This window comes from Herpailurus yagouaroundi, unplaced genomic scaffold (assembly GCF_014898765.1).
Source record: "Herpailurus yagouaroundi ecotype Mexico unplaced genomic scaffold, PumYag 165, whole genome shotgun sequence".
Taxonomy (NCBI): domain Eukaryota; kingdom Metazoa; phylum Chordata; class Mammalia; order Carnivora; family Felidae; genus Herpailurus; species Herpailurus yagouaroundi.
In genome coordinates, this window is record NW_024412406.1 from 5,534,207 (window position 1) to 5,561,390 (window position 27,184).

At 37.8% G+C, this 27,184-nt stretch overlaps 1 protein-coding gene and 1 long non-coding RNA gene across 5 annotated transcripts in view; one reads left to right on the forward strand and one right to left on the reverse strand.

Moving 5' to 3' along the window:
• Positions 1-16,889, reverse strand: part of ZBTB10 (zinc finger and BTB domain containing 10) — a 37,857-nt gene extending 20,968 nt beyond the window's left edge. The window contains exons 1-2 of one of the 3 annotated variants that reach the window (XM_040487524.1): positions 14,767-15,803; positions 5,124-6,009 (exon numbers count right to left, since the gene is read on the reverse strand). In XM_040487524.1, coding sequence (XP_040343458.1) covers positions 5,124-6,009; positions 14,767-15,747 — 1,867 coding nt within the window. In that variant the 5' untranslated portion in view covers positions 15,748-15,803. Of the gene's footprint in view, positions 1-5,123; positions 6,010-14,766; positions 15,804-16,676 lie in introns of those variants that run through there. The other 2 variants (XM_040487523.1, XM_040487525.1) reach the window with 2 other exon arrangements.
• Positions 16,890-16,921: 32 nt separating this feature from the next.
• Positions 16,922-27,184, forward strand: part of LOC121038078 (uncharacterized) — a 199,188-nt gene continuing 188,925 nt past the window's right edge. For both annotated transcript variants that reach the window (XR_005794137.1, XR_005794138.1), the window contains exons 1-3: positions 16,922-17,103; positions 19,032-19,142; positions 19,761-19,906. This is a non-coding gene — a long non-coding RNA (uncharacterized LOC121038078). The remainder of the gene's footprint in view (positions 17,104-19,031; positions 19,143-19,760; positions 19,907-27,184) is intronic.

Here is a 27,184-nt window from a genome sequence, read left to right on the forward strand (position 1 = left end):
ACGGCTTCATTTACAGAGGAAATGGTTATTATGCTACATGGTATCAACTATATAAAACCCCAATAGAGAAATTCCTTTCAGAATTTAGTACCAGAAAAGTTTGTCATCCTCCAGAACTGGCATGTTTCCTCCTTTTGAGAGAGGCTTAGTATCTTAGAGCCAATTATAAGCTTAATTAGGGCAACCATATTAACACCCTTGACTAGCACACTTAATTTCTTTACTGCTAAATTGTTTTGCTGATTTGTCAGTCATTTCAAAAAATGTTTGTACAAAATGTGGTATATATGCATGCATAAATTAAATGTGTATACAAGCAAAGCAGTATTTACAATGGGTGCAACCTGCTAGTGTGAATGAAATAACAGAAGAATCTAGATTCAGACAACCATGTTCCTTATAGTCCCAGAGCATCAAAAGATCAAAAATAGGATTAACACTTGACTTGCTCTGTGAACACACTGTTAAATAATTTAGTTATTATTTTTACTCATACAATTTAATTTCTAATCTTAGATTTTTATCTACTTCATTTGGCTGAAATTGGTTTTCTGGCTGTATATCAGCAAGACAAGTATTTGAAATTTTTATATTAGCAGAGGAACTAACTCATTAATGACATCTTTTTTCCCTATTACCTAGAATTTAGTCTTTCCCAATAGTTTTAATTATCCCATAAACCTTAATAAAATAAAAATGACAGAAGTTTCTAACCTTTCCTGAGTTCTACTTTATTATTTTAATTTTCTTTAAATGTTTATTTTTGAGAGAGAGAACACAAGTGGGGAAGCGGCAGAGAGACAGAGGGAGACACACAATCTGAAGCAGGCTCCAGGCTTTGAGCTGTCAGCACAGAGCTGATAGAGGACTCATGAACTGTGAGATAGATCATGACCTGAGCCCCAGTCAGATGCTTAACTGACTAAGCCACACAGACACCCCTCCTGAGTTCTATTTTCAAGTATCCTCCTATATTAAAAATAATTTGAAGCAAACTGCATTAGTGAGTCAAATAACAAACATGGTAGTTTAAGATAAAAAAAAAAAAAACCCACCTAAATAAAATCCCTGATATTTGTGGGTACTACTTATCTCAATATCTTACAACCTTTCTGAATGAGGCATCTAAACACCAGCTTCAACATTATGTGGCAAGAAGATATTTAGAGCTGTGGTTTACAAACTGTAGACTTAAGAATCTGGGGCAAGTCATAGTTCTTATAAAGGATCCACAAATCCAAATATGTCAAGCATTGCTTGTAGACTATATAATTTACTAGGACTTTTCAATATTTACATATAGAGCTTTAAATTCATTTAAAAACTATTTCACTGAACATTTTCACCATTTCTAAGTAAATGGAAGTCAAAGTATAACCAATGATGGTACAGTTCATAAAAATGTTTGAGATTTTAAAAGGGACCAATTTTTTAAAAGACTGAGTCTACTAGTTCATTAATTGCAAAGTTTTATTGTGAGATAGCCCTTAACATGAAACCTGCCTCTATTTTTACTAGCTGACTGACCTTGAGACGGGCCTTAACCTTGATAAACACAGATGCACCATGTTCTATATTGGTCAGAATTTGCCTGAAGAGTTGTAGTTAATTCTGTACACCACAATTTCTGGGTAAAAAAAAGGGGGGGGGTTAATCGTAAGAAAGATGGTAAAAAGGTTTGGCATTCAGAAGGTGGGTGGTATAGCACTTAGCCTGGAAGAAAAAGGGACTTCAGGGGAATACTTAAATTATTTATAATATCTCAAGAGTTATCAGGTAGATTTGGAGAGATTAGGTTAAGCTCAGATTATACTACTCAAAATGGAAGAATCAGGAAATTTATAAGAAGCAAATTGTGGCTCAATATAAAATAACTTCCTAACAGTCATCATACACTGGAATGGGCTGCTTAAAAGAGTATTCTTTCTAAATATTCAAACAAAAGGTCAAGCTGAGGCCAATAAGACCATCCTTCGTAGAATTTAGTATAAAGTACACTGCACTGGAAAACTGACTTCAAATAATCTCAATAGTCTCAACTTTAAGGGGACCTAGGATGACTAGGATAGGTGTGCTTTGTCATTTAATTTTAATAATCCTAGAAATAAGTACCAGAGTTTAAAGATAAAGAAACCAAAGGCAAGAGTTTAATTTGATCATGGTTACACTGTAGTTAAATGTTAAATACACAGCTCATTTTCAAATCATAACTCCATTTGGGCTCTTTCCTCTTTGTCAGTGGATTTCAACCTTTGCTCACTGTGTAATCACCTACAGAGCTTATAAAAATTCTAACAACCAGGACACATCACAGAACCAATGAACTCAATCCCTACTGTAAAGACCCAAGCATCATGGTCTGTAAAGTTCCCAAGTGATGTTAATATGCAGCCAAAATTAAGATCCACTACTCTATACCAAGGGTTGGCAATAAGGCTTTATAGTGAAGCATATCCATGTTCATTTGTGTTGTCTATGGCTGCTTTCATGATGTAAATCAGACACTGACCTTATAACTGGCAAAACCAAAAATACTTACTCTTTGGTCCTTTACAGCAAAAATTTGCCAACCCCTGGCTCGTTTTATTATGTCCGAACCATAATAATCTCATAAGACCCTATTTCCTGCCATTCAGTGAGTTTGGATCTAGAGGCCTTGAAAAGTTGCAAAAAGTTTAACAACTGAAATATAGCACATCACTGATTAAACCAATTTGTCGGGGCGCCTGGGTGGCGCAGTCGGTTAAGCGTCCGACTTCAGCCAGGTCACGATCTCGCGGTCTGTGAGTTCGAGCCCCACGTCAGGCTCTGGGCTGATGGCTCAGAGCCTGGAGCCTGTTTCTGATTCTGTGTCTCCCTCTCTCTCTGCCCCTCCCCCGTTCATGCTCTGTCTCTCTCTGTCCCAAAAAAATAAATAAACGTTGGAAAAAAAAAAAAACAAACCAATTTGTCAGTTAAACAAGGTCCAAAACCAAAGTGATACTCGTAACGTAATAATCTTTTCTAAGATGTAAGGGATAAACTGAAAACATATTATTAGACTACTAAAAATTAATTTATGATACGCCTACTCCATTGATGCAAACTCAGCTGGGGGGGGGGCTGCCAAAATAATAGCCAGTAATGTTATTTTTTAAAGAATGAATTGTGGTTCAGTATGAGTGCTTTTCTTTGAATCATTCCAATTATATGTGGGACTATGAATGGATTTGGCTCTGATTAGTTTTGCCAATTACTAATTAGTTTTGCCAATTACTACCCCCAAAACCTGCTTATTCCTTAAATTGTGTATATATGTATTTTATTTCAAAAACACTACAGGGTTCCCAACATACTATTAAACAATTAATCCCTGCAGCGGAAAGACAATGTAGTTCTAATTTTTGAGAACTGCTTTCAAGGGCTTGTACATTAAAAATTAAGCCAAGGGACACCTGGGTGGCTCAGTTGATTAAATGTCCAATTTTGGCTCAGGTAATGATCTCACAGTTCATGAGTTTGAGCCCAGCATTGGATTCTGTGCTGAAAGCTCAGAGCCTGCAGCCTGCTTTGGATTCTGTTATCTCCCTTTCTCTCTGCCCCTCCTCCCCTCGAGCTCTGTCTCTCTCTCAAAAATAAATACATATTGTAAAAAAATTTTTAATTAAGCCAAAATAAAGTGACGCTAAGAAATTCTATCTTCCCTTAATACTTTAAAGAAACTGCCTCTGGGCTTTTCTTACTGAACAGTTGACAAGTAGGAGGGAAAAGAGCAGTAAATCGTTATTACACAGGCATGCTGATTTTTACAAAAGTAAATGTAAAAACCAATGAAAACTAAATCCAAACCTAAAAAGCCAGAGAAACCATTTCATTTCATAAGATTACTATGGCATTTTGCCCTTTGAGATCTAAAAACAATGATTCTCTTTAACAGAAAGTACTCCATCCCCAGATAATCACCATGATGTAAAATCAGACACTGAAAGAGCTTTGAAAGCAACAAAAGAAATATCAAATCATATGTGACAGTGGTAGATATATACCTCAAGTCTAGGGTCTGCAAAGGAAAACCTCAAATCCACTGAACTCTTCTTCAAATATATTTAAGTTAGTTAGGCACAGGCAATTAAAGATAAAGAAAATTTTTTCAAATCTTTCTATTTACACACACAGTAACAATGGTCTCCCACTCCACTAAAAAAAACAAATCCATAGTACAAATGTGATATGCTAAGATTGTGTTGTATGTGTATACATTTAGGTTAAATAATGAGGAGAAAGGTCTGAGTCCTCTTAGTAACAGGCAAATGAGAATGAAAAAGAGGGGACAATGGGACAAATTTAAAACATTTAGCTTCTGGGGCGCCTGGGTGGCGCAGTCGGTTAAGCGTCCGACTTCAGCCAGGTCATGATCTCGCGGTCCATGAGTTCGAGCCCCGCATCAGGCTCTGGGCTGATGGCTTGGAGCCTGGAGCCTGTTTCCGATTCTATGTCTCCCTCTCTCTCTCTGCCCCTCCCCCGTTCATGCTCTGTCTCTCTCTGTCCCAAAAATAAATAAACGTTGAAAAAAAAAGAAAAAAAAAACATTTAGCTTCTGTAAGATTTATGGTGAGAACAGAACAGTAGCCCTAAACAAATGAGAATAATCCCACTGTCATTTGCAAAATTCTATAAAACAAATGTTTACTCCCCCCACAAATTGGGAATAAAAAATGTTAACTAGGTCTCAAAAATGTTCTGAAATGACAAACTGATTATATATTACAACTAAGATTGTAACTAAGATTACAAAGACTATCCTTTCCAGCACGGGATGCAAAAAAAGTGATCAGAGCATAAAGATCAGAAACACCTAAGAACTATAAATGAAGCTGAGTCCACATTATACACAATATAAACAAACACCTGATTAACACAAACTTTGAGAAACTCACACACACACACATGTTCAGAGAAAAAAGACATAGCAGAATTATATGCTTGAGTAATTTTCTCCCTTCTACTATAAACACTCCAATTTAGTATTACTTGTGGATTACTTTTATGATTTAAAAAATACTTTAAAAATATACTTCAAGATTATATCCAATCAGAATTAATTAGAATGAAAACCCAGATACCCTTGTATATAAAATATTTACCTGGTTCTTCCTTGATGAATGATAAATCTTCCTCTGGATAGGCAACAGGTGGCTGCATCACTGAGCAATCTTCTAAATTTGTTTCATTAGGTGGTATATTATAAATAAATCTCTTTGTAGTTTGGTTTTTCCTCCTTGTTTTGCCAGTCTCTTGAATTCCCTGGGAGGCCATATTATTCCAAATAAACACTTTTGTTTGACCTTGAGATTCATTTTCAGCCAATTCAGGTGAACCATCCTGGACCCAACTACTGTCATTCATCTGGTAGTTTTCTATTTGGCCCTCGTCGACGTTACAACCATCATTTTCAATTTTTACATTACTTGCCAAATTGGTAAGATTCCGTGTCGCCCAAAAACTGGCAATTTTTTGATCCCGTGATGAAGATAGACCATCTCTATTAACTGGTTTTCTATTATTATAGTCCACGACAACAGACTCTGGAGCTTCTGATTTAATGCTTATATTTAAGGCATCTTTAATGAAATTTCGGCAGGTTTGAACAACTTCACTCATTTGAAGATAGCTGGCCACTGTCATCACTTCAATGGCATTTTGGCTTGTGAGCACCAGGTTACCAGAATACAAGAAGTCCAAGATGACTGAAAAACCTTGAACTGCAGCAATATCTAAATGGGTAGTATTGTTTTGGTTAGGGCTTTCTTTGTTTGAAAAGCAATATAAAGTCTTAAAGAAACGGCTGCCTGCAACCAGGATGTTCTTATGGGCTTTAAAGATTTTTCCGCTCACCACGATGCTGACATCGCAAAGAATACCTTTCTTTCTTTGTTCATTTAGTTGTCGAAGAAGTTGATAGCAATAAGAGTTCTCATTTGGCCTACTATTAAAGTCACAGTACCCCTCCTCTGATGGTATTTCTGACTCCTGTAATTGGATGGAAAACATCAACATTAAATTTTATCTAGTTTTTAAAAACCCCAAAGGAAAACATGTATCATCAATATAACTTTTTAAAAAGTGCTAACCAAACACATTAACGTTAGTAATCCTGATGTATTTTGAAACCATAGTGTTCACAGGGATCCCAAATACTGAGAGTAAAGTTGTGAAGAGCTTGGTGCAAGCCACTGCTATTCTAGGTCAAACACATCTGAATGAGGATCAGCAGGAGTTCATTTGAGGAATAGCATGAATCGTTACTTTTTTCATATATAAGCCAAGGATATAGATTAAGAATTACTTAAAATCATAATAATACTTTCTTATGAAAAGAAAATTTCCTATACGTGAATCAAATTAGTTTGTTTTATCTCTGATAGGAATGCAGCAGCCTTCCTAATTGAACTAACAATGTTCAAGTTACAGTATGTTGGGCATCTCATACTATTTAACACTACTAAAAAGGTAAATCTTAAGTCTTGGCAAACATCCAAATAGTTTAGGTCAATGAAGTTAATTAAATCTAATTCAAGAAGATAAAGTTAAGACCCTAATAGGAAAATGGGTTTCAACTACAGGAATATCCAGCTATATAATTTCCCAATCAACTTTCAAAATACCTTATCAAAAATTCCTGAACTCAAAATTCTCAAAAGTTTATAATTTTCTTTCTTTCAATCTGACAAGTACTCATTAGAGTTCTGTTTAGCATCACTAAAGTTATGGTAATTTCCTCTAGAGCCACAGTACACTGTTTAATAACTTCGCTAGATAACTGAAGTAATCACTTTTCCAATCAAAAAAGTGCTTAGACATTTCTAGTAGAAAAGATAACTGAAAATTGTGACCTGAAGTGTTAGTCCATTTCTGTGAAATAATGACACACAGACAAATCTAAGATTATATGAGCATGGGAAAAACATGGAAAGATACATACTAGATTGTAAACATGCTGGGAGGACGGATATGCTTGGAGAGAAGAGAGGAAGGGGGAATTAGGGAAAAATATTGAAGGGTGTTGGAAACACAGTTAAGACTGCAAAAGAATTCTCATGGAAATAATATTCTAACTGGTGGTAAGATTCCTAAACAATCCCACAACTTCCTTAATTAACCCCACCCCACATGGGTAAGGCTAAAGCACAAAAATACTAGGTTAAAGTTTGAGTACTGAACACAGCCATACATACAATTCCAATTCTCTTGAAACTAAACCAGGTCACATGGTCCACTTAAGAATTTGTGTGTTTTCAAGTATGAGAAGTCAACTGAAAAGAACCAAAATTAGAATTCTAGGTCCCTTCAGTATTTGCAAGATAACCTTGCAAATCTGAGATACAGGATCACTATATACAGAAGGAAGAATGGCAAGTAGAGACTTTCCTCTATTTCCAACTGACCCTTGGCAGTCTATCACCGTCCCGGTGTCTCACATACAGAATGCCTTATACTGTATGCCTAGTCCCTCACATTCTCGATCTACCATACCAAAAAGTCTCATGCTCTAAATTAGCTATTTTTCCCTACCAAACACCCAATCTTCAGCAAAAACTGGTAATAGCCAAGGTTTGTGTGAAGTAATCAAAACAAATAATGCTCAAGTCCAAATTTTTTTTTTGCTTTTGAAGGTGTGCAGGGAAGGAGGTGAGATAAAAGACATTGTTTCAACCTTTAGAGCTTGTACATAAACCAGCATGTTTAGCATCACTAAATTTATGGTAGAGGGGAATGAACACGTATAAATATATAAAGAACTAAACCAATACTAGAAACACCTACAATCAATGCTATGGTATAATTTTCTATAAAAGCATCATACTGCTTACTTGATCTCCCTCTTATGAGACTATTTGAATACGACTTTTTACTAATAACCTTATCTTTCTACTCACTACAGAAATTTCCAAACTCGAAAAATCTTCCTTTGATGCAGGCCTGAAACTGAGCTTTGCTATGCATGCCATACCTGCCCAGCAAAGCTCATTTGGTTCAAAGTTCTGATGTTGTAGTAACAGTATAAATACTTGGAAGAAGCAAAAATTTAAGCACTGATCAAAATTTGGCAGCACATCATGAAGTATTTGTGGAAGCAGTGAACTAGCATTTACAAATCAAGAACCCACCTAGAGTTTATACATCTGGCAGTCCAAACTCACAGTTCAAACTCTTTAAGAAAGAGGTAGCTATATCTAACTGTGGCAGTCATTTTAGGCTATGGTCACTGTGTTCTGCATTTTCTGATTTTCTGGGCCAGTCCCAATTTCTGAAGTCCTCTGGCATTATCAGACCAAACGTCCTAACTTTTAACAGTAACTCAGACAAAAGCCTATCCACCAAAATATTTACCCATACTATTTTAACACAAACTATACAAATCAAACACAACTGTTCACCCATTTTTTCTCTCATTACTGTTATACAAGAATAATAATGTTCTTTGATTTTATGAGCGACATCAGCAATTTCATTTCCACTACTGAGTAGAGCACTAGGTCTTGCTTCTGTAGCACCTATTAAACATGCTCTTCACAATGAAGGGTTTGCAAGTCAAGAATATGTGTAGTTTCGGCAGTTGGGTAAAACAGAGCTTCAATAAGCACATAGCATTAAAGTAAACTGCTGGTATTATATGCTGAACTAAATAAATTAAGAAAAATCTTAGTACTAAATATAAAAATCTTTAAAGTAGTTTCCTAAGAACTCTTGGCATCTGTCTCTGGTTCTTTAACATTCTAAATGTCCACTCCTGGTATATGGTAATTTAAGTTCAGTGATATGTAAAAATATACTGATGAAAAGATTTAAGTATTTCCAGAAGTGGTCTTTTCAAATGTTGGGAACCTTTTCTGTTCCCTTTCCCAAAAATGGAAAGCACAACTTAGCCTAGACATCAGTCTAAACTGGCTGAACGATATTTTAAGGAAATGGACATTCAGACTTCAAAAGTTAGACAATTTGTTACACTGAAGATTCTATAAATGTGAAAAGCTTTCAAGTTTTTTACTTGTGAAAATGCCCAAAGTAAAATTACAATTTTACATCTGTAAGAGACCTTAGAATTAACTCTTCTATAATCAAGAAAATATAAAAAGGTGTCCATTTAGTTAAAATCCTCATAACATGTATCTTCAAATCTACTTCCAAAGAAGCTTATATAAGTACTTTACTCACAGAGGAAAAAGCTGCTAAAAGCTTGAAAAATTCTGACTTCACTCAATTATTAAATAAGCACTAAAGAAATGCCTACTTTACACAAGTTCTACACTGGGGACCAAAAATGAGGAAGTAGAGTTCCCAATTTGAAGACTATCACTAGTGGGCAAGACTCTTAAGGTACTGAAGATTGTAACAAAGTTGTTATGAAGGCAGAGAGGAGGTGTATACAGTCCAGTGTTTTTTTTTGTTTGTTTGTTTGTTTTGTTTTTTTGGTGGTGGGGGGGATGCTTATGCTTTTTGGAAGAAAGATCTTGAGCAGAGCCTTATAGGACAAAAGAGTGGGATGGGAGGATGAACATTCTAAGCAAATAAAACATTAAAAGAAACAAGACAGTCTACAAGAATCTTCACAATACCAGATTTATGAAAGAACTTGAAGGTGATCCCAAAAAAGCCCAAGAAATACAAGTATACACTTATGAGCATTTTTTGAGGCATATGTCAATAGCTTCCATCAGTTACCAAGAGATTGGAATCTGTCCCCTGCCCACCCCCAGATTAAGAACCACTGTAATAGGTACCTACAGAGCCTTAGAAGCAGTGATCTGATTGGATTAGAAGATATAAGAGATGGTTATGATAGCAAAGTAGGGGATTAATATCAGGGAACTAGAACTAGAGATACTGTGACCAGGGGAAGCTACTGTTTAATAGTGCAACATACTTGCAAGAAACCAGGACCCTAACTAACCTAAGATGGATAACGTTAATGGGGGGAGGGGTGATGAGTCACAGCCTGGAAAAATACCTGGAAGATAAAAATCAGCAGAACCTGAATAATCAACTAGATTTGGTTGAGGGGGTAGGGATCATAGGGTTGGTCTTCAGCACTCTAACTTGGGGAGCTAGATAATGCCACCAACTTGCAAAGAATCCAAGACCACCACCCATCTCCACACCCTTATGAGAAGAGTTGGGGATACCTTCATTTACAGTGAGTTCATCTGTAGTTAATCCACCAATCATAAGAAAATATTAGTTAAAAATCAACAATTAGTATTTACTTTCCCTACCCAGAACTAGTCCTTTAACTAAATGGATTAAAAAAGGCATTTCCAATGCAAAACAAAGTATAAAATTAAAGTATTAAAAACAAAAATCTTTACTGCTTTTGTCGCAGCAACCCACTACAACACTATACTGAAAGAATGAAAATGTCAATTTCACTTCCAAATCCAAATTTTAGAACAAAATGGAAATTCTAATTCTATAGGTTAGCAGTGGAAATCTTCAATTTTAGATACTTAAGATATGCTTTATTACCAGCTCTCTTCTAAAAACACAACTACCCAGGTGTCTCTGAACAGCAACATATTTCTTCATGATCCTCCCCTGTTTAAAACTGCTAAATTTAACTGCTAAATGGTTGCCCATTTGTTAGAATAGAATACAATCATTTTAGCATGACAAAATACTCTCCATAGTCTATTACCTATTCAAACTTGATTTTTCATTCTGGTCAGCAACCAAATTATCCACTTCTTAGACACATCAATTTCATTTTGTTAATGCTGCTTCCAATTGCAGTGCCTGCAATGCCCTCCCCTGCCTGTTCAACAGCTATTCATTTAACTCAATGAAGTTCAAGAGCCAATTATACAAGCTTCTCCCAACCTTCACAAGTAGAATTTATGACTCCCTTCCTTTACTGTTTCCATTGTAATCTGAACATACTTCTAACATGGTATCTATCATTTTATTGTCGTGTCTGTCTCTTCTTACTAGACTACAAGTTCCTTGATGGCAGAGAAAATGATTTATAGGTTTATCTCCAGTGCCTTGGATGTACCTAATATAAGTAAATTTGAGAAGAAGCCAATCCTAGATACACTATAAGGTAGTCAAAGACACTACTAAAAAGTCAAACACAAGGGAAATGAACCAGCTCAATAAACCAAACACAATGAATGTTAGAACCTACATATTATACAAAATGCTTCTTTAATGGGCCATAAGTTCATCTTTAAGATTTCTTAGTGAAAACTTTCAGACTTTCTTCCTAAATTGTTAACAACAAACCTTTAAGCCTTATTTTTGCCAAATGCAAAGAAGGCTGGGTAGACTGTCACTTTGTCACTTTTGCTTTAGTTGCTAACCTCAACATATTCTTATTAGTAATTTCAATCATCACTGATCTAAATTAAGTATTTACTTTCTAGAAAGGTTAACTAAATTTATAATATATTTAAGTGTATGTTTCAGACTTAGCAAACTTGGAGTTGACAGAATGTGTGATTTAGGCTATAAAAATGTCACAATTGGGTAGAAAGTGATCTGAACCAAGACACAGTGGTAATCACTGTTATTAAAGCAATTTTAAAGTCCTCTGGGCCAAATGGTCAAATTCTGTATGAGCTAATCATTGAACTTGCCTCAAAGAAGATAATTACTACTCAAAAAAACCTGTATGCTGCCCCTTACACCCTTATAAATACAGGTATCTCTCTGAAATAGAAGGCTCAGAACAGATTCTGAGAGCATATTTTGACTCTCCCATGAGCAGTCTTAACAACCAACAGCCAATTAACGGTATAGCAAACTTTTTAGGAATGTACTATAATTCTTTGGTCACTACAGAATTAATGAATCGTACTTTCAGAAAGCATAAGAAAAGTAACACTTAGTGATAGTCTAAAATTTGGCCAACCTCCTCTCAAAAAACATCCCTCTTTAAAATTAAAAAAAAAAATTAAAAAATTAAAAAAAAAAGGAGGGGTGGAGTTGAAAGGAATAAAGGGAGTGAACTACCCTTAGCCTCAAATTCAATTCTTGCCTGAAGAACTCCAGAACTCTCATATCATTATTTTTAAGACAGGAGAAAGCCAAAGCAAAGTATTCTTATGAAGCTGTGAAAAAATCTGCCTATGTGAGAAAATCTCAGAATGTTCAAAGAAATGGATAACCAAGTCTCTGAAGGTATGAAATGGAGAAATGGTTTATTCTCTAGAATCAAGATTGATTCCACAAGATAAAGTGCTTTCCAAACTGTCAAAATTGGAACACTGAAGACACATGAGGTACCAGGCCACACACACACACACACCCTTACGATTATCTATGATAAATATACACAATGATAATAATGACTAGCATTTACTAAGTGATTATGTGCTGGCATATATACTTTTCATACACAAGGAAATTAGAAGTTAACTCCTTTGCCTGCCAAGAAAGTAGAGGATTAGGATTCAGGTCCCCTTAACCTTAAGCCCAAGAATGCTCTTACAGATTGTGTTATACTGCCTCCTACAGGTAATCAAAGGCTACAGGATAAGAAAAAAAAACAACCAAAAACCCGGAATTCTGTCCATAGGAATAACTCAATTCTTGAACAGGTCACTCATATTAACAAGACAGATATGTAGGTGGTATCTGGGGTAAACAGCAAGGTTAACACCCACAAACTAACGTTAGAATGAAAACAAAAAAAAAATCAGGATCAATTCAGAGGGGAAACATCTGAAACTCAATCAAGGGAACCAATATATGTATACACACCCTTAGACACACAGGATGTACTTACTAAACTGTATTATCCTCAGCCTAATGAAAGTATGTCCTAAGAAAAAAATGGTATCTTATATCTATAAAAATTTTTGAGGGGGCAAAGGGAAAAGGAAGGGTAAATCAGAGATCAAATTCAGAAAAGATTTTACCTAGGTAATGAATCCCCTGATCCAGATAATGCCTAGGGGAGAAGGTTACACCATACTAAGTCTATCATAAGGTTATCCAACTAATTCTAATTCCCCTTCCTCTGATTTCAGGTTCACTAAGCAGCTAATTATATTTTGCATTCCCATTCAGATTTGCCTAGAGGGACAGACTATGCTGACAAGAAAAGTAACTGGGTCCACATGTATATTAAGAATATATATATTCCTTCTCATTGTCTTTTTGTAGTTTTCTGAATAACCAACCTATGATTATTTAGAAAAATATGCTTTCATTTTCACAAGTCCCCCTCCTCCATCATCTTACAAAATAACTTAATATATTACTTAACTCTTTAAAGCTTCTACTTCCACTTCTATAAAATGACTTTGCAGAGTTAAGGTGATGTGTGTTCGGCATACATTACACAAGGAAATGCTAGTTATATTTCACTCCATTGCCCAAGCTCATAAAGCTAGTAATTGTAGAAAGCTGAGATCCGAACCCAGATTTGCTCTAAAACCCATTCTTTTTCCATTACAACATTCTTTATAGGCCCTAGTCCCAGTTGTCATCGAGGACTCTAAGACTTAGGACAATTTACTTAACCTTTTGGGGCCATATATCTTTAAGTGACCTTCCTTCTAGGGCTTAGGCAACTAAAATTTGTACGGAGACTATTGCCATTCTCCACTGGGAAAAATAACCCTATGCTTTAAAGTTAACTTCTGAGAAACTGCTGTGCTATGGGGGGTTATTGGATAGCGCCTAATTAACTCCAGTGTTGTGAACAGCAAGATCACTCCAATACACACACACAGAGACTAGTATCTGAAAGCTGACTTTCTAAAGTCAATGAATGGCTACCAATACAAAAAAATGAATTCCATCCACCACATTGGTTGTCCAAAAACTCTTAAACGATAAGTGCTCAACATCTATTTGGCTTGAAAAGGGATTACCAAAATGTTAAGACTACTATCTTTAGACTGGAAATATTAAAACAAGAAATAACTAAGGTACAGCTTATGTTTTGTAACTAAGGACTTATGTTTTCAAGCAGTTTAGTAAATAAAGTCTCTACCAACCTACTACCTGATAGAAATAACCTCACGTGAAACATCTCTAATATGCTAAGTGTAAAATGAACTGCATTTACAAGAAGGTTTTTAAAAGGGAGGATTAGAGAAAAATCTCAGCACAAAAATCTGGGTAGGAGGAAACAAGGAAAAACTACAGTAATTTACCAAAAGCATGCCTTTGGTAAGAAAGTTCAACAGAGATGAATTTAGTAAAATTATTCATGGGGAGTGTTACCCAAATAGCTTGCTCTACATTTACATACTGCTCTCATAATTCACATTATCCTGACCTGATATAAAGAACTTTCTCAGCTGAACGTTTTCCTGAAAGGGTTAGCATCAAAGGTTAAGGAAATTGTTTAATTCATTCTTCAAAGAGTTGCCAGATTTGACTTCCACCAGCATGCTGAAAGACTGAAACATAAGGCAGCGTTTCTAAACTCACAGCTAATAAAATTTTTGACCGCGAAATCAACTTTTTGGGGTTAAAACTTTCAAACTCACTTTATTAAACTTTTAAAAAATTCAATCCCATGGACAAAGAAAGGAGTCATCAAAAAAATTCAGCGCTACGATTAGAAAATTGTCATTCCTTCCCCACAACCCCCAACACAGATAACTTTTGAAAACTTGTTCCCAGGCTTTCTAAACCCCCACGCACGAGCTCCCTTCATTGCCACAACTGGAATGATGATGCCTTCACCCAGGAAAGTGTTTTGGTTTTTTTTTTTTTTTTTAGCTGATAAATCTTTCCTTTAAAGACCTTAAAAAGTAGGAGGATATACTGTACCTGGGCGTTGGCTTCGTGGAGTTTGTGCTCGGTAGAGACGTGATGTCTCAGAAGAAGGGTTTTCTTGTAGTTTCGGGTCCCTCGCGAAAGCTCATCGTGCCCCACTTGAGGAAGGTCCCCGCTTCCCCCGTCCTCAGGGGTCTTTTGGCACCAGCCGCAAGACATAAGGCCAGTATCCTTGGAATACCGCAGCCAGGGAAAATCTTTGAGCCAAGAGGTCTGGAAGGAGCACTGTAGCTTCTGCATTAGGGACTTGGGCCGCGCGAGCGGGAAGTGCTGGACAGTCTCTCCTTCGCCAGCTCCCACACCGCTGCCCTCCACTTCGTCCCCGCCATCTCCGCCCGACCGCCTGCTGCTGCTGCAGCTGCCGCCTTCCGCCCCGCTGCCGTCGCCCAGGCTCGCCCCCTCCTCCTCGTCCTCGGTGCTGTCGCTCAGGGACGCGCCGTCCTGCATCAACTCCTTCCCCTCCAGCGCGTCCAGCTCCAGATCCACAGCCGCTGGCCCTCGCCCATTGAAATGCCTCAGGGGCCACGCCGAGGTCTCGGGGCGGCCGCGGCTACTGCCATTGTTGCCGAGACCCCCGCCGCCGCCTCCTCCTCGGAAGGCCAGAGTCCGACGGTTCCTTTCCGCTAGCAGGGGGCCCCCCGCGCCACCGCCGCCCAGCGAGGTGGGGCCGCCCGCGTCTTGGGGGAGCAGCAACTCCTTGGTTTCCTCGGCGGCGGCGGCCGCCCCAGCGGAGGCCTCCAGGTCTTGGGGCTCCAGGCCCTCCAATTCCACTTCCTCGTCGGCCCCCCGCCCATTGAGCTGCTGAGGCGCTAGCGGCTGGGGTTGTCTTGGCTGGGGCTGCTGAGGCCAAGCCGAGGCCTCCCCGCCAGCGTTATTGTTCGTGGAACTGCCGCCGCCGCCGCTGCCGCCGCTGGCGGTGACCAACCCGCCTCCTCGGAACGCCAGCGTCCTGCGGTTCATTTCACTGAACGACATGGCGCGCGCCGCCGCCGCCGCCCGGTGCCCCGGCTCGCGCCCGGCCTCGGGCCGCGTCCCGCGCGTTCCCCGCCGCTCCCCCTCGGCTTCGCCCCCGCCCCCACCCCCGGCGTTCCGGTCTCGCGGGGCTCGGCCTCGCCCTCCCGCCCGGCCGCCCGGCTCGCGCTCGCTCCCGGGGCTGCCTCACGCGTCCACCACCGCCCGCCGGGCCGCCGCCTCCGGCCGCCTCCTCGTCCTCCACCCCCGCCCCGCTGTGCTCCGGGCAGCGTCCCGCGCGGAGAAGGGGGCGGGCGGCGGAGAGGTGAGCAGCGAGCCGGGGGCGCGTGGGGCCTTCGAAGTTGAGAGGCGGAGTGCGGGGAGACCCTCCGCTGCCCCCTCTTTAAAGCCGCGCGCACACACCGACCCTCCAAACAGATATCCTTCCTCCGGTGCGCCGAGGAGTCCCGACGCCGCCGCCGGCTTCCCAGGCGCTGAGGGCGAGAGGCACGTTAAACTGCTAGGCTCCGCCACATAACGAACCGACAATAAAGCCGGCGGAGCGTTTCCGTCCGACCAGGCCCTGGCGGAGGTCGAATGGCAAATGAACAACGGACCGTGCGCCCACAATGCACCGGGGTAGCAGTAACCGCTGGAGGGGGAAAGGGTGGGGGCCGGGCTGGGGGAGGGGGGCTGGGCTTGGGGCTGGGCTGGGGTGGGGTGGGGGCGCCAGGGGACCGGGAAAGGGGCTGGGCCGCGCCTCCGGCCTGGGGGCGGGGGTGCGGCCGGGGGGGAAGGAAGTCGGCCGAGGGGCGGGGGACAAAAGGCCGAGCGGCTGGCTGGGGGTCTCGGGGAGGGGGCGGGCGTGTGCGGCCGGGGCCGGGCTACGCGGAGGACAAACAGCTGGCGAGTGTCAGGGTCTGGCCGCCTCCCCGCTGCCCACACGCACCTACCCGCGGCCGGGACGCACATTTTCCTTCTCTCGCCACGAGTTCACCTGGGACTTTAGAAATAACTGTGCGGTGGGAGCTGCGCTCCAGCCTTGTCATTTGCCTAGGGGTGGGTGGCGGTACCCAAGGAAGTGAACTTATTTTGTTCCTTCACAAAGACTGGACCAGGCGGTGCCTTTCACGCGAGGAGGTTACAACCACCGACACCTCCTCGTCTGCAGCATTGTGTGTGCGAGGCACCACCTCAGGCCCAAGGCAATAATCATTTCACAGAAAATGCACCGCCCCGAGTGTCTTATTGCTGTGATGAAATGGAAATTTAAATAAAAGGTCGAACACGTGCGTTCACTGGGAAGTATTGACATGGGTGTTACATCACCACCAGCCAATCAGATAACTCCAGTCGTGTTTATACTTCTACAACCACCTTGTGAGTATTACAGTATGTCATAACGTTATAAATATTAGGCAGGGTTTTCCCCAGGAGCGGGGAGGAGTCTGCTTCTACGGACGTTGTGTGCGACTCCAAGGACTGTGTGTCTTAAGACAAGAATTAATTTTTCAGACTTATTTTTTAATTGTTTACATTGCGTATGGAATGTAGAATGATTAAAAGAACAGACTGAGCTAGAAACGAAACTCATAATCTTGGTCGAGTTTTCCAGAAGAAGGTTTTCCAATTTAGAGCCCTTCTCCTTTTTTTGAAATTTTAGTATGCTAAATTTAGCTAAAGTGTTTAGACTCGTTTTATTGTTTTAAAATGTGAAATTTTAAATTATTTTTTTTTCAAACCTATTTCAGGTTAAAAAAAGATGTTCTCAAACTATGGCGAGGCTTTTTAACTTTTTAAAGAAATATATTGAAAGTTTAATCACAAACTAATATGAAATATGTTCAAGATAATTACTCTTGAAAAAGGGAAAAAGGACATTTATATGACAGGGTACACTTTTTACATTAATATATGTTAGAATGTGCATAGAAAAAAATTGGAAATACAAACTCTACAGTTACAAATTATCTATGGTTAGAGGCCTTAATAATCTGCATTAAATATTAATGGGAAATTTTATGTTTAATAAAGAGCATGTGTTACAATTTTTAGGTCCTCAAGTTTGATGATTCTGTTCTTTTTAAATTTCTATTTTTCAAATAAGAAAATTATTTAAAAATTTGAATATATATGTGGAGTAAGGAATATGGTATGTTTCTCAAGATTAGCTTTAAAAAGCAGTTTCCCAGACATATTATAAAATACCATTAATATTAATATTTTTCAATGGCTATACATATGCATGCACATCCAGACTCATATATGCTATTGATTGTATAGATTTATTCAAAGCAACTTCCACTTAAATTCTCTATAATTTTAGTACCAGTATAAATGAATGGTGTTGTATATGAAACAAAAAAATATTAGTTCTATCTTTTAGATGAAATGTAATTTTAATGTAAAGAATGATACATTAACCTGCCACAAAAAGATTTTGGCTTTGAATTATTTTTCCAGTAATGATCATATTATCACCTATCCATATGGTCACCTGCCCACCAGTGATCAACAGCTTCAAATTCTGATACAAATCCTCAGATTGGCATTGTTGGTGGTTTTTTTTTTTTTCTTCATTTTGTCCTGCTTTGTTTTAGTTATTGGAAAGTCTGAGACAGTAGACTCATGACATTGACCTAATCTGTACCTTGGAGAAGATAGGATTCTGCCTGTTGGGGTACATATAATATGTGCTTCCATGTAATATATGGAAGAATGCTATAACAATACAGTACTTTGTCCTTAATGCATTTTTTCAATTCCAGGCACTTTGCAAATAAATACATTATTTACTGTATTTTAACCACCAGTGCCTCTCCCATAAAAAGAGTTACTAAAGTTAATTGCTCATCTAGGATTAAGGTAATGGTAAGTGAAAGTGGGTTTAAGAATTTTTATTTCAACTTTACAAATTATTTTCATTCCAAACTGTTAAATGAACATCTTTGCTTCTTTTCATCTTATATGTTTAGTACATAATAGGAATTTTGCTAGTATTATTTTTGCTTTCTGGTAGCACTAGAACCACCAAAAATGTTTGAATCCCTACTGGTGTGAATTGTGTCAGGACTGTATTTTTCTCAGACATATATCTTACCTTATATTTTGTAAAATCCACTTTGTCTTCTGTCTGGAATTATATTTAAACATGGATTAATTGGGAATGAACTTTAGATTCAAATGGTACAAGTAAATGACTTAATTTGTAGGACTATTGAACTCCTAACAGCCAAATAGTGTGAGTGTGTGGTGTATGTATGTGTATGTATTTATATTTTTATTGTTTTTTCTATATAAATATACAGGTCTTCCTGATATATATAAAGAAATATTAAGGTCTTCCTCTAAACCTTAAGGGAGATGGAATCAAAATCAAAGTTCAAGAGGATAGTAATCACAAACGTCTCAAAACAGCTGTATGTATGAGGGAACTTTGAGTAACATAAGGGGATCTCCTGTTCTGTAAATGGAGTTTTTAAGAATTCCCCCACCCCTTCCAGTCTCCTGCTAGCAAGTAGGGATCTGTTCTCCCCTTAGCCCCTACATTTACTGTTGGGGGTTCTACCATATTTAAGGGGATTCCCCCTTATGCTTACCAGGGGAACCCCTCAAGAATGGGGCATTCCCCAACCAATTTATCCCCTAATTTCACTTTAGGCTGTGTAAAATTCTGTAGGTTACCGTGATACTGTTTCACTATAACTGCTGTGAGGCTGACATCCTATACCTGGTTCATCTGATCTTTGATAGTCAAACTTGACAGTCAGTTACTGCTTTGGTGGGGGCACTTTGCCTCTTTAGTTCTAGGGACAATAGCCTATGATTCTGTCTGTGGGATTGACATGTGTCATCTACCAGATTGAAGTACCTGAGAATGGAGACTATGTGTTACTCACTTTTATAATTCCCTATCCCAATCCATGCTTGGCACATAGTAGGGGATTAGTATATGTTTGTTGAATAATTTATCTTCCCTTGCAGTTTAATTTGGTAGACAACTTTTTCCTCTGTTTCTTCTTTTTTTCTTTCCTTAGCTAAGTAAGAATATTGAACTAATGTTTCCATCGAATTTACATTAAAAACAATAATCATATACATACAATGGAATATTATTCTGTCCTTAAAAAGGAGGGAAATCTTGCCATTTGTAACAATATGGTTGAAACTGGAGGACATTATGGTAAGTGAAATAAGCTAGACACAGAAGGAAAAATATTGCATGATACCACCTCTATGAGGTATTTAGTTAAACTCATAGAAGCAGAAATTGGAGTAATTGTTGCCAGAGATTGGGGAGAGAGGGAAATGAGAGGTATTAGTCAAAGGGTGCAACATTTCAGTTATATAAGGTGAATAGTCTTAAAGATCTCCGGTATAGCATAGTGCCTATATTTAACAATACTGTACTGTATACCTAAAATTTTGCTAAGAAGGTGGGTCTTAAATGTCTGTATCACAAAAAAAGTAATAATAAAGTGGGCAGTAGAAAACTTTGGAAGGTGATGGATATGTTTATGGAATAGATTGTGGTGATGGTTTCACAGGTGTGTATTTATCTCCAATTTGTATACATTCAATAGTACTGTGGGTGGCCTGGCTGGCTCAGTCAAAAAAGCATAGGACTCTTGATCTCAGGGTCATGAGTTCGAGCCCCATGTTGGGTGTAGAGATTACTAAAAAAAAAAAAAAAAAAAAGTAAACTTAAAAAAGAAATAAAAGCTTTAAGAAATATATGTACAGCTTTTTGTATGTCAGTCACACCTCAAGAAAGGGGTTTAAGCCAAAAAAGCAATGATGTTTATGTAGTTGAATGTAAATCATATTTTCTATATAGCTTACAGTGAATTATGAACAGTTACACACCTTCCTTTTATTTTGTTTTTGTTTTTGTTTTTTTTATTTATTTTTGAGACAGAGAGACAGAGCATGAACAGGGGGAGGGTCAGAGAGAGAGGGAGACACAGAATCTGAAACAGGCTCCAGGCTCTGAGCTGTCAGCACACAGCCTGAAGGGGGGGGAGGGGGCGCTCAAACTCACAGACCATGAGATCATGACCTGAGCCAAAGTCAGACGTTTAACCTACTGAGCCACCCAGGCGCCCCTACACACCTTCCTTTTGAATGAAATCAAGATAGGTATTATTATCCTTATTTAAAAGATGAGGAAACTCAAGTACAAAAGGGTTAACCAACTTGCTCAAGGTTATTGGATGAAGCAAAAGTTATATTTGTAAGGTTGAAGACAATCTCTAGTCTAAGGCACCCGTAGCTACGAAAACACCACTATACACTGTGTAATCACAGGGTACACTAAATTTTAAACTTTTTTCATACTTTATACATGCTCATGGCAGAAAAAAATAAGAGAAAAGATCACTCATTATTTCTGGTACCAAAACTAACCACTGTCGTGTAAATACAATCTTACTCTTCTTCTGTGCCTAGCTAAAATTGTTTTTTGGTGTTTATGTCTTACATCTTAGCATATTTGTGCTTATGTTTATTAACATGTTTTAATATGATTAAATATTTTTAGTGTCATTTTAATGGCTATGGATATACCATAATTGATGTAATCAGTCTTCTGGTGTTGAACTTATCATTGCTTACAGTTTTTTGGTCATTATAAAAAATTCTTTAGTGAATATCCTTGAAACTAAAACTTTGTGTCTATTATTTCTTTAGGATAAATCCTAAAAGAGGAATTTCTCATAAAAGGAAAAATTTTAATAATGTCAGTATCATTTGTCCTCCATAAATGCTCATGAAAATGTAAAAAGTACCAAAAGAAAATACAATTAGGGATGTATTTTTATAATATTGGACAGTGAAAGACCTAGTTCTAAGTAGAACACAAAAGTAAGAGCCTTAAAGAAAAAGGCTGACTGGGGCACCTGGGTGGCTCAGCCCGTTAAGCATCAGACTTTGGCTCAGGTCATGATCTTGGGTTCAAGCCCCATGTTGGGTGTTGTGTTGACAGCTCAGAGCCTGGAGCCTGCTTCAGATTCTGGGTCCTGCCTCTCTCTCAGTGCCCCTCCCCTGTTCATGCTCTGTCTCACTCTGTCTCTCAAAAATAAATAAATGTTAAAAAAAAATTTTAAAGAAAAAGGCTGACAGAACTAACTATATAAATTTTAAAACTTTTTTTTTTAATAATAAAGATTTTTTTTTAAGTGAACTAGGAAAAAGAAATCTGGGGTATATATGGCAGACAAAGGCTTAATACCACTAATAATCAAAGGTCTCTTATAAATCAATAAAACAAACACATATCTAGTAAAAGAAAAAAATGTGCAAAGGACATAGAAATCTGTATAAGAAGAAGGGTGCCTGTGTGGCTCAGTTGGTTAAGTGTCTGACTTTGGCTCAGGTCATGATCTTGGTTCATGGCTTTGAGCCCTATGTCAGGATCTGGGGAGCCTGGAGCCTGCTTCTGATTCTTCGTGTCTCTCTCTGTCTCCTCTTCCCCCACTCACACTCTGCTTGTCTCTCTCAAAAATAAACATTAAAAAAAAATTTTTTTTAAACTATGTAAGAAATACAAGTAAGTAATAAATGTATGGGAAAATGTGCAGACTCGGCCAGTAATCAGAGGAGTGTGCATAAAAAACACCAGTGAATAAGTAATTTTTTTAATCCATTAGAAGTATAGCAAAATAAACATAATTAGAAATGTAAATAGGAATAGCTTAACATTAGGCTGGCTATATGTATCAAAACAAAAAAATATATGTATCTTTTTACCCAGCAATTTCCTTTCTAGAAATTTATCCTAGACAGGTTTATTAAGATGTCTGTGCAAGGATATTCACTGTAGCACTGTTTATAAGCCTAAAAAACTTGAGCTTCCATCCTGTGGGGTTGTTTACATACATTGTGGCACACACTTATCATGAATTATTCACTAGCCATTAAAAAGGTTCATATGGCATTTTATAAGTCCAAGGTTTATTGTTGAGTGAAGAAAGCAATATATTAACACATATAATGGGAATAATTAATTCATCCTATTAATATTTATTGATAGCCATGGTCCCTAGAATGTATATATAAGTTCATATGTGAATACTAGCATGGAGAGTAGTTTTAAAAGATTCACCAGAATGGGGACAATACTTAGTCAGTAGTTGAACTTCAGTTTCTAAAAAACTTTCTTAACACATTTTCTGTACTGCTTTATAGTGAAAATATAACTTATATTGGGTGTATAATCAAAAAAATCAATAAAGCTATTTTCATTTGGGGAGAAAAAGTTAACATCAATAATCAATGACAAACTTTACCCAGGACTTCTGGGAAGGTGTACTGTTCATTTTTCTTTTTCTATACTCACTGTGAACCCATTTTGCTTTGCTCCTAAAAAATAAACACAAAATATTTAAAAGCTAAAAAAACAGTGTTTCTTTTCTTAGAAAATCCCAATCCCTTTAAAACCTGATTTTTCAAAGTCTGAAGTTTATATGCAAATGTTCAGAGAAGAGTCTATCTCAGTAAACCATACATTCTTGCCCTGCCCTCTAATCCATTCCTACTGTGAAGCCAGTAATCTTTTCAGAATGCAAATCTTATCCTATCACCCCACCCACAATCACGCTTAAAACCCTACAAAGGTTTCAATTATTTTCTGTTTGTCTACATGTAAAAACACTTTCTAAATGCCTGTAGAGTCCAGCAAGATCTGGCTGCCTTTCATACTCTAGCCTCATCTCATGCCTAGCTCCCCTTGCCTCTAACACTCTCCTCCAGAAGGTAGCCTTTTTCTGTCCTTCATGTTTGCTTTGATACCTGTCTGGCCTTTGTAGAAGCTGTTGTTCTAGGTCAGTAATGCTTTTCCCTCCTTTCTCCTAATTAACCCACATTCATCCTTATATCACTTCCTCAGGGCAACTTTCCCTAACCACCCCCCCCCCCCCCCCCCCCCCCCAACATTCATGGGTGTTATTGATGATTCTTGTATTTTTTTTTAACTCTCCTTCACAGCACTTGTCATAACTGTAGTTTTTAAACATGTGTAATTATTTGATTCTTGCATGTTCCCCCAATAAACCGAAAACTCCATGAGGTCAAGGACTCTTTCTGGCTTGACTCAATAGTGTGTAGAAACAGTGACTATGACATCGCAGATAATTAGTAAGGATTTGTTGAATGAATCATATATGAATGTGCAAATTTGCAAATACTAAGTATGCACAATCTTGAACTTTCAACAAAAGACTAAAACAGATCAAAATGAACTACTAGAACAGAAATACAATAGGTGTTAAGTGTTGATAATACGTACCTGCTATACAGTGTAAGGCATTTTTATAAAGTGTACAGTTGTAGGAAGATTGTTTTGAAGTTTTTAAGAACTAAACTAGGTCTTTAAAAATATAAATAAATGAAATGTTTCATCTGTGAAGTTTTGCTTTTAATTAAAAATATTTGAAAATTCAGGGGTGCCTGGCTGGCTCAGTTGGTAGAACAGATGACTCTTGATCTCAGGGTTGTGAGTTCAAGCTCCATGTTGGGAATGGAGTGTACTTAAAAACTTATTATTTATTTATTTATTTTAAAAATTAGGTAGTGTCATTTATTTTTTTAAATTTTTTAAAAATATTTATTTTGAGAGAGAGTGTGAGCAGGGAAGGGACAGAGAGAGAGAGAGAGAGAGAGAGAGAGAGAGAGAGAGAATTCCAAGCAGGCTTTGTGCTGCCAGCACAGAGCCTGACACAGGGCTTGAACCCATGAACCATGAGATCATGACCTAAGCTGAACCAAGGCTCAGCTGACTGAGTCACCCAGGTGCCCCTAGGTGAGTACTATGTAAAAAAATATTTGAAATCCAGAATTTAATGATAGCTAACCATTTTGTCATTGCATTTATTTGTCTTTTAATTGATCACAAATAAGAGTTCACTGTACTCAGATGAAGTAAAAAGTAAAAGGCCTTCTTTGTATGTATGACTTGTTCAAAAATAGATCATGTTTACAATATGAATTTTTATATCGACTGTAAAGAATGAGAACAATAAGGTAGGAGCAGAGGCTTAATATTTATTTTTATTGAACACTGAATTATTAAAACCACATAAACTTTATCAATTTTTGTAGGAAGTCTATCTCAAATATTTAGTGTACAGATAACTGTTTGGTTCACAAATTCATTTCCCTGATAGGTTGATTAATTAGGCTCTGATCAGTAGCCACAGATTTCACGCTAATCCACCTCTTTCATAAGTTTACAAATACAAACCAGTTCCCTTCAGAAGGACCAGGTGAGAAAACATGGAAGAGAGAAAGATGCCAAGTTCCTAAAAGTACAGTGCTGGGGCTCCTGGGTGGCTCAGTTGGTTGTGTCCAACTCTGGATTTCAGCTCAGGTCAGGATCTCATGGTTCATGAAATTGAGAGCCATGTCAGGCTCTGTGCTGACAGCTCAGAGCTTGCTTGGGATTCTCTCTCTCCCTCTCCCCCGCCCCTGCTCTGGTGAACCCTCTCTCTTTCTCTCAAAATAAATAAATAAACATTAAAAAAAAAAAAAAAGTACAGAATCCGAAGAAGGCTGCAGGCCCTGAGCTGTCAGTACAGAGCCTGACTTCGGGACTCGAACTCACCAACCGTGACATCACGATCTGAGCAAAAGTCAGACACTTAACTGACTGAGCCAGCCACCCAGGCGCCCCTAAAGCAGGACTTTCTACACAACTTCACATAATGATTTCACAGAGGGCTTAAAAATTGCAAATAAGTTCCTTCCCCCAGAATTTGGAGGTAGTGTCAAGGTCAGAAAATACCACACTTTGAAACTAAAGCTAATAGAATTAATATACTTTCAGGTATATTCCAGTGCTCTTCAAACTGGAGTATGCTCAGCTCTGGAGGTTTCCAAAGAATTTCTAAGAACTATGTAACCAGCATGTAGTTTTGTTTTGTTTTGTTTTTAAGAGAATTAGTTGTCAGCCTTTAAATTTCCATATCACTGTTTTTCTAAAACTGAGCCGCTAGAGAGCCCATCCCCCATTGGTTTTCTGGTCCTACCTCCACCTTGCACAAACCTTTCTCCCCCTTCACCAAACAAAACAAAAACAAAACAAAACAAAAAAAAAAAAAAACAAAAAACAAACCCCCAAAAAACAGAAAACAAAAAAAAAAAGCAAACACATTTTACCCATCCCTAATATTAACTGTGTTATATTGCCCCAGGATGGAAAAGGGACACCAGACACAGAAAGTAAAATGTCCCTAATTACTTGGTAGCTATCCTTGTACAAATGTTTTTCAGCTTTTCCTTTAAACAAAAATGAAGACGGACCTAACTAAAGTGTCAGCTAATCATTAAAAATAGTTTTCAACAATAGATCACTAAGGGTTTTTTGCATGTAACTTCAAGGAGTTTAAAGAATTTGTGACGTAGTTAAAACAAACCCCTTCTATTTCCCTCATCCATAATTTTTTGTGAACAAATATTCTCAGCACATCTTAAAAAGAAGAAAAAAGGGAATAAAATGTATGACAAACTATTTCTCATCCTAGCAAACAAATTCTTACCACATTAATTAGTTGAAGAAACTCAGCTAATTAAGAAATGTATTTTCAGTAAATGTTTATATCGTGTTTAATATCAATATATTTATGTTGCTTTGACCAAATGTTCACTAGTAATTATAAAGGTAACTCATTTCAGGATATTTTATACATTTAGGGTTATAGAAATGTTGAAATTAAGTTTTAATTGATAACGGACTTCTAAATATAAGTGTCATATTATAAAACTGTGTGGAAGTAAAATGGAAGTAAAGGAATAATGTAAATTTTCCAACAGTTTGTTCATATATTTTTAAATGAATAGTGATGGGTATCAGTTGTAGTATATAGATTCCATTGAATGGATTTCCTCCCTTCCTTCCTTTCTTTTTTTTAAGTAGGTTTCACATCCAGCTCAGAGCCCAATGAGCAGCTTGATCTCAGGACCTGAGCTGAGATGAAGAGTCAGATGCTTAACCAACTGAGCCACCCAGTTACCCTTGAATGGATTTTTCTAAGAAGATATTTTATTTTGTAGTGTCAATATCTATCACATGCCAGAAATGACATTCATTCCAATAATTTGAATTTACAATGAAAATATCTCAAGTGCTATCTTAGAAATGTATGAAAGGGTGCCTAGTATTTTAAAATTATTTTGGGGGGGACACTGATCTAGTTCAGTGTGTCCCAAATGCTAATTTTCACCAGTTGGGAAAGAAAAAAAAAATAATAACCTAGAAAATTTTTCATAAAGTTAAATTTGTTCAATTTAAAAGGCTATTATTTTAAATTATATCCTTTCTCATGGTTTAGAGTTAAGATATATTTTAAAATTATGATGTTAACAAATGGTGGCTTTATTTTTAATGTTTTTTGCTTCATTGCTTCCTAAAATGTTTTTAAAAAGTTATTTTTATTAACTCACATGATTCAAAATCCTGAGAGAAACA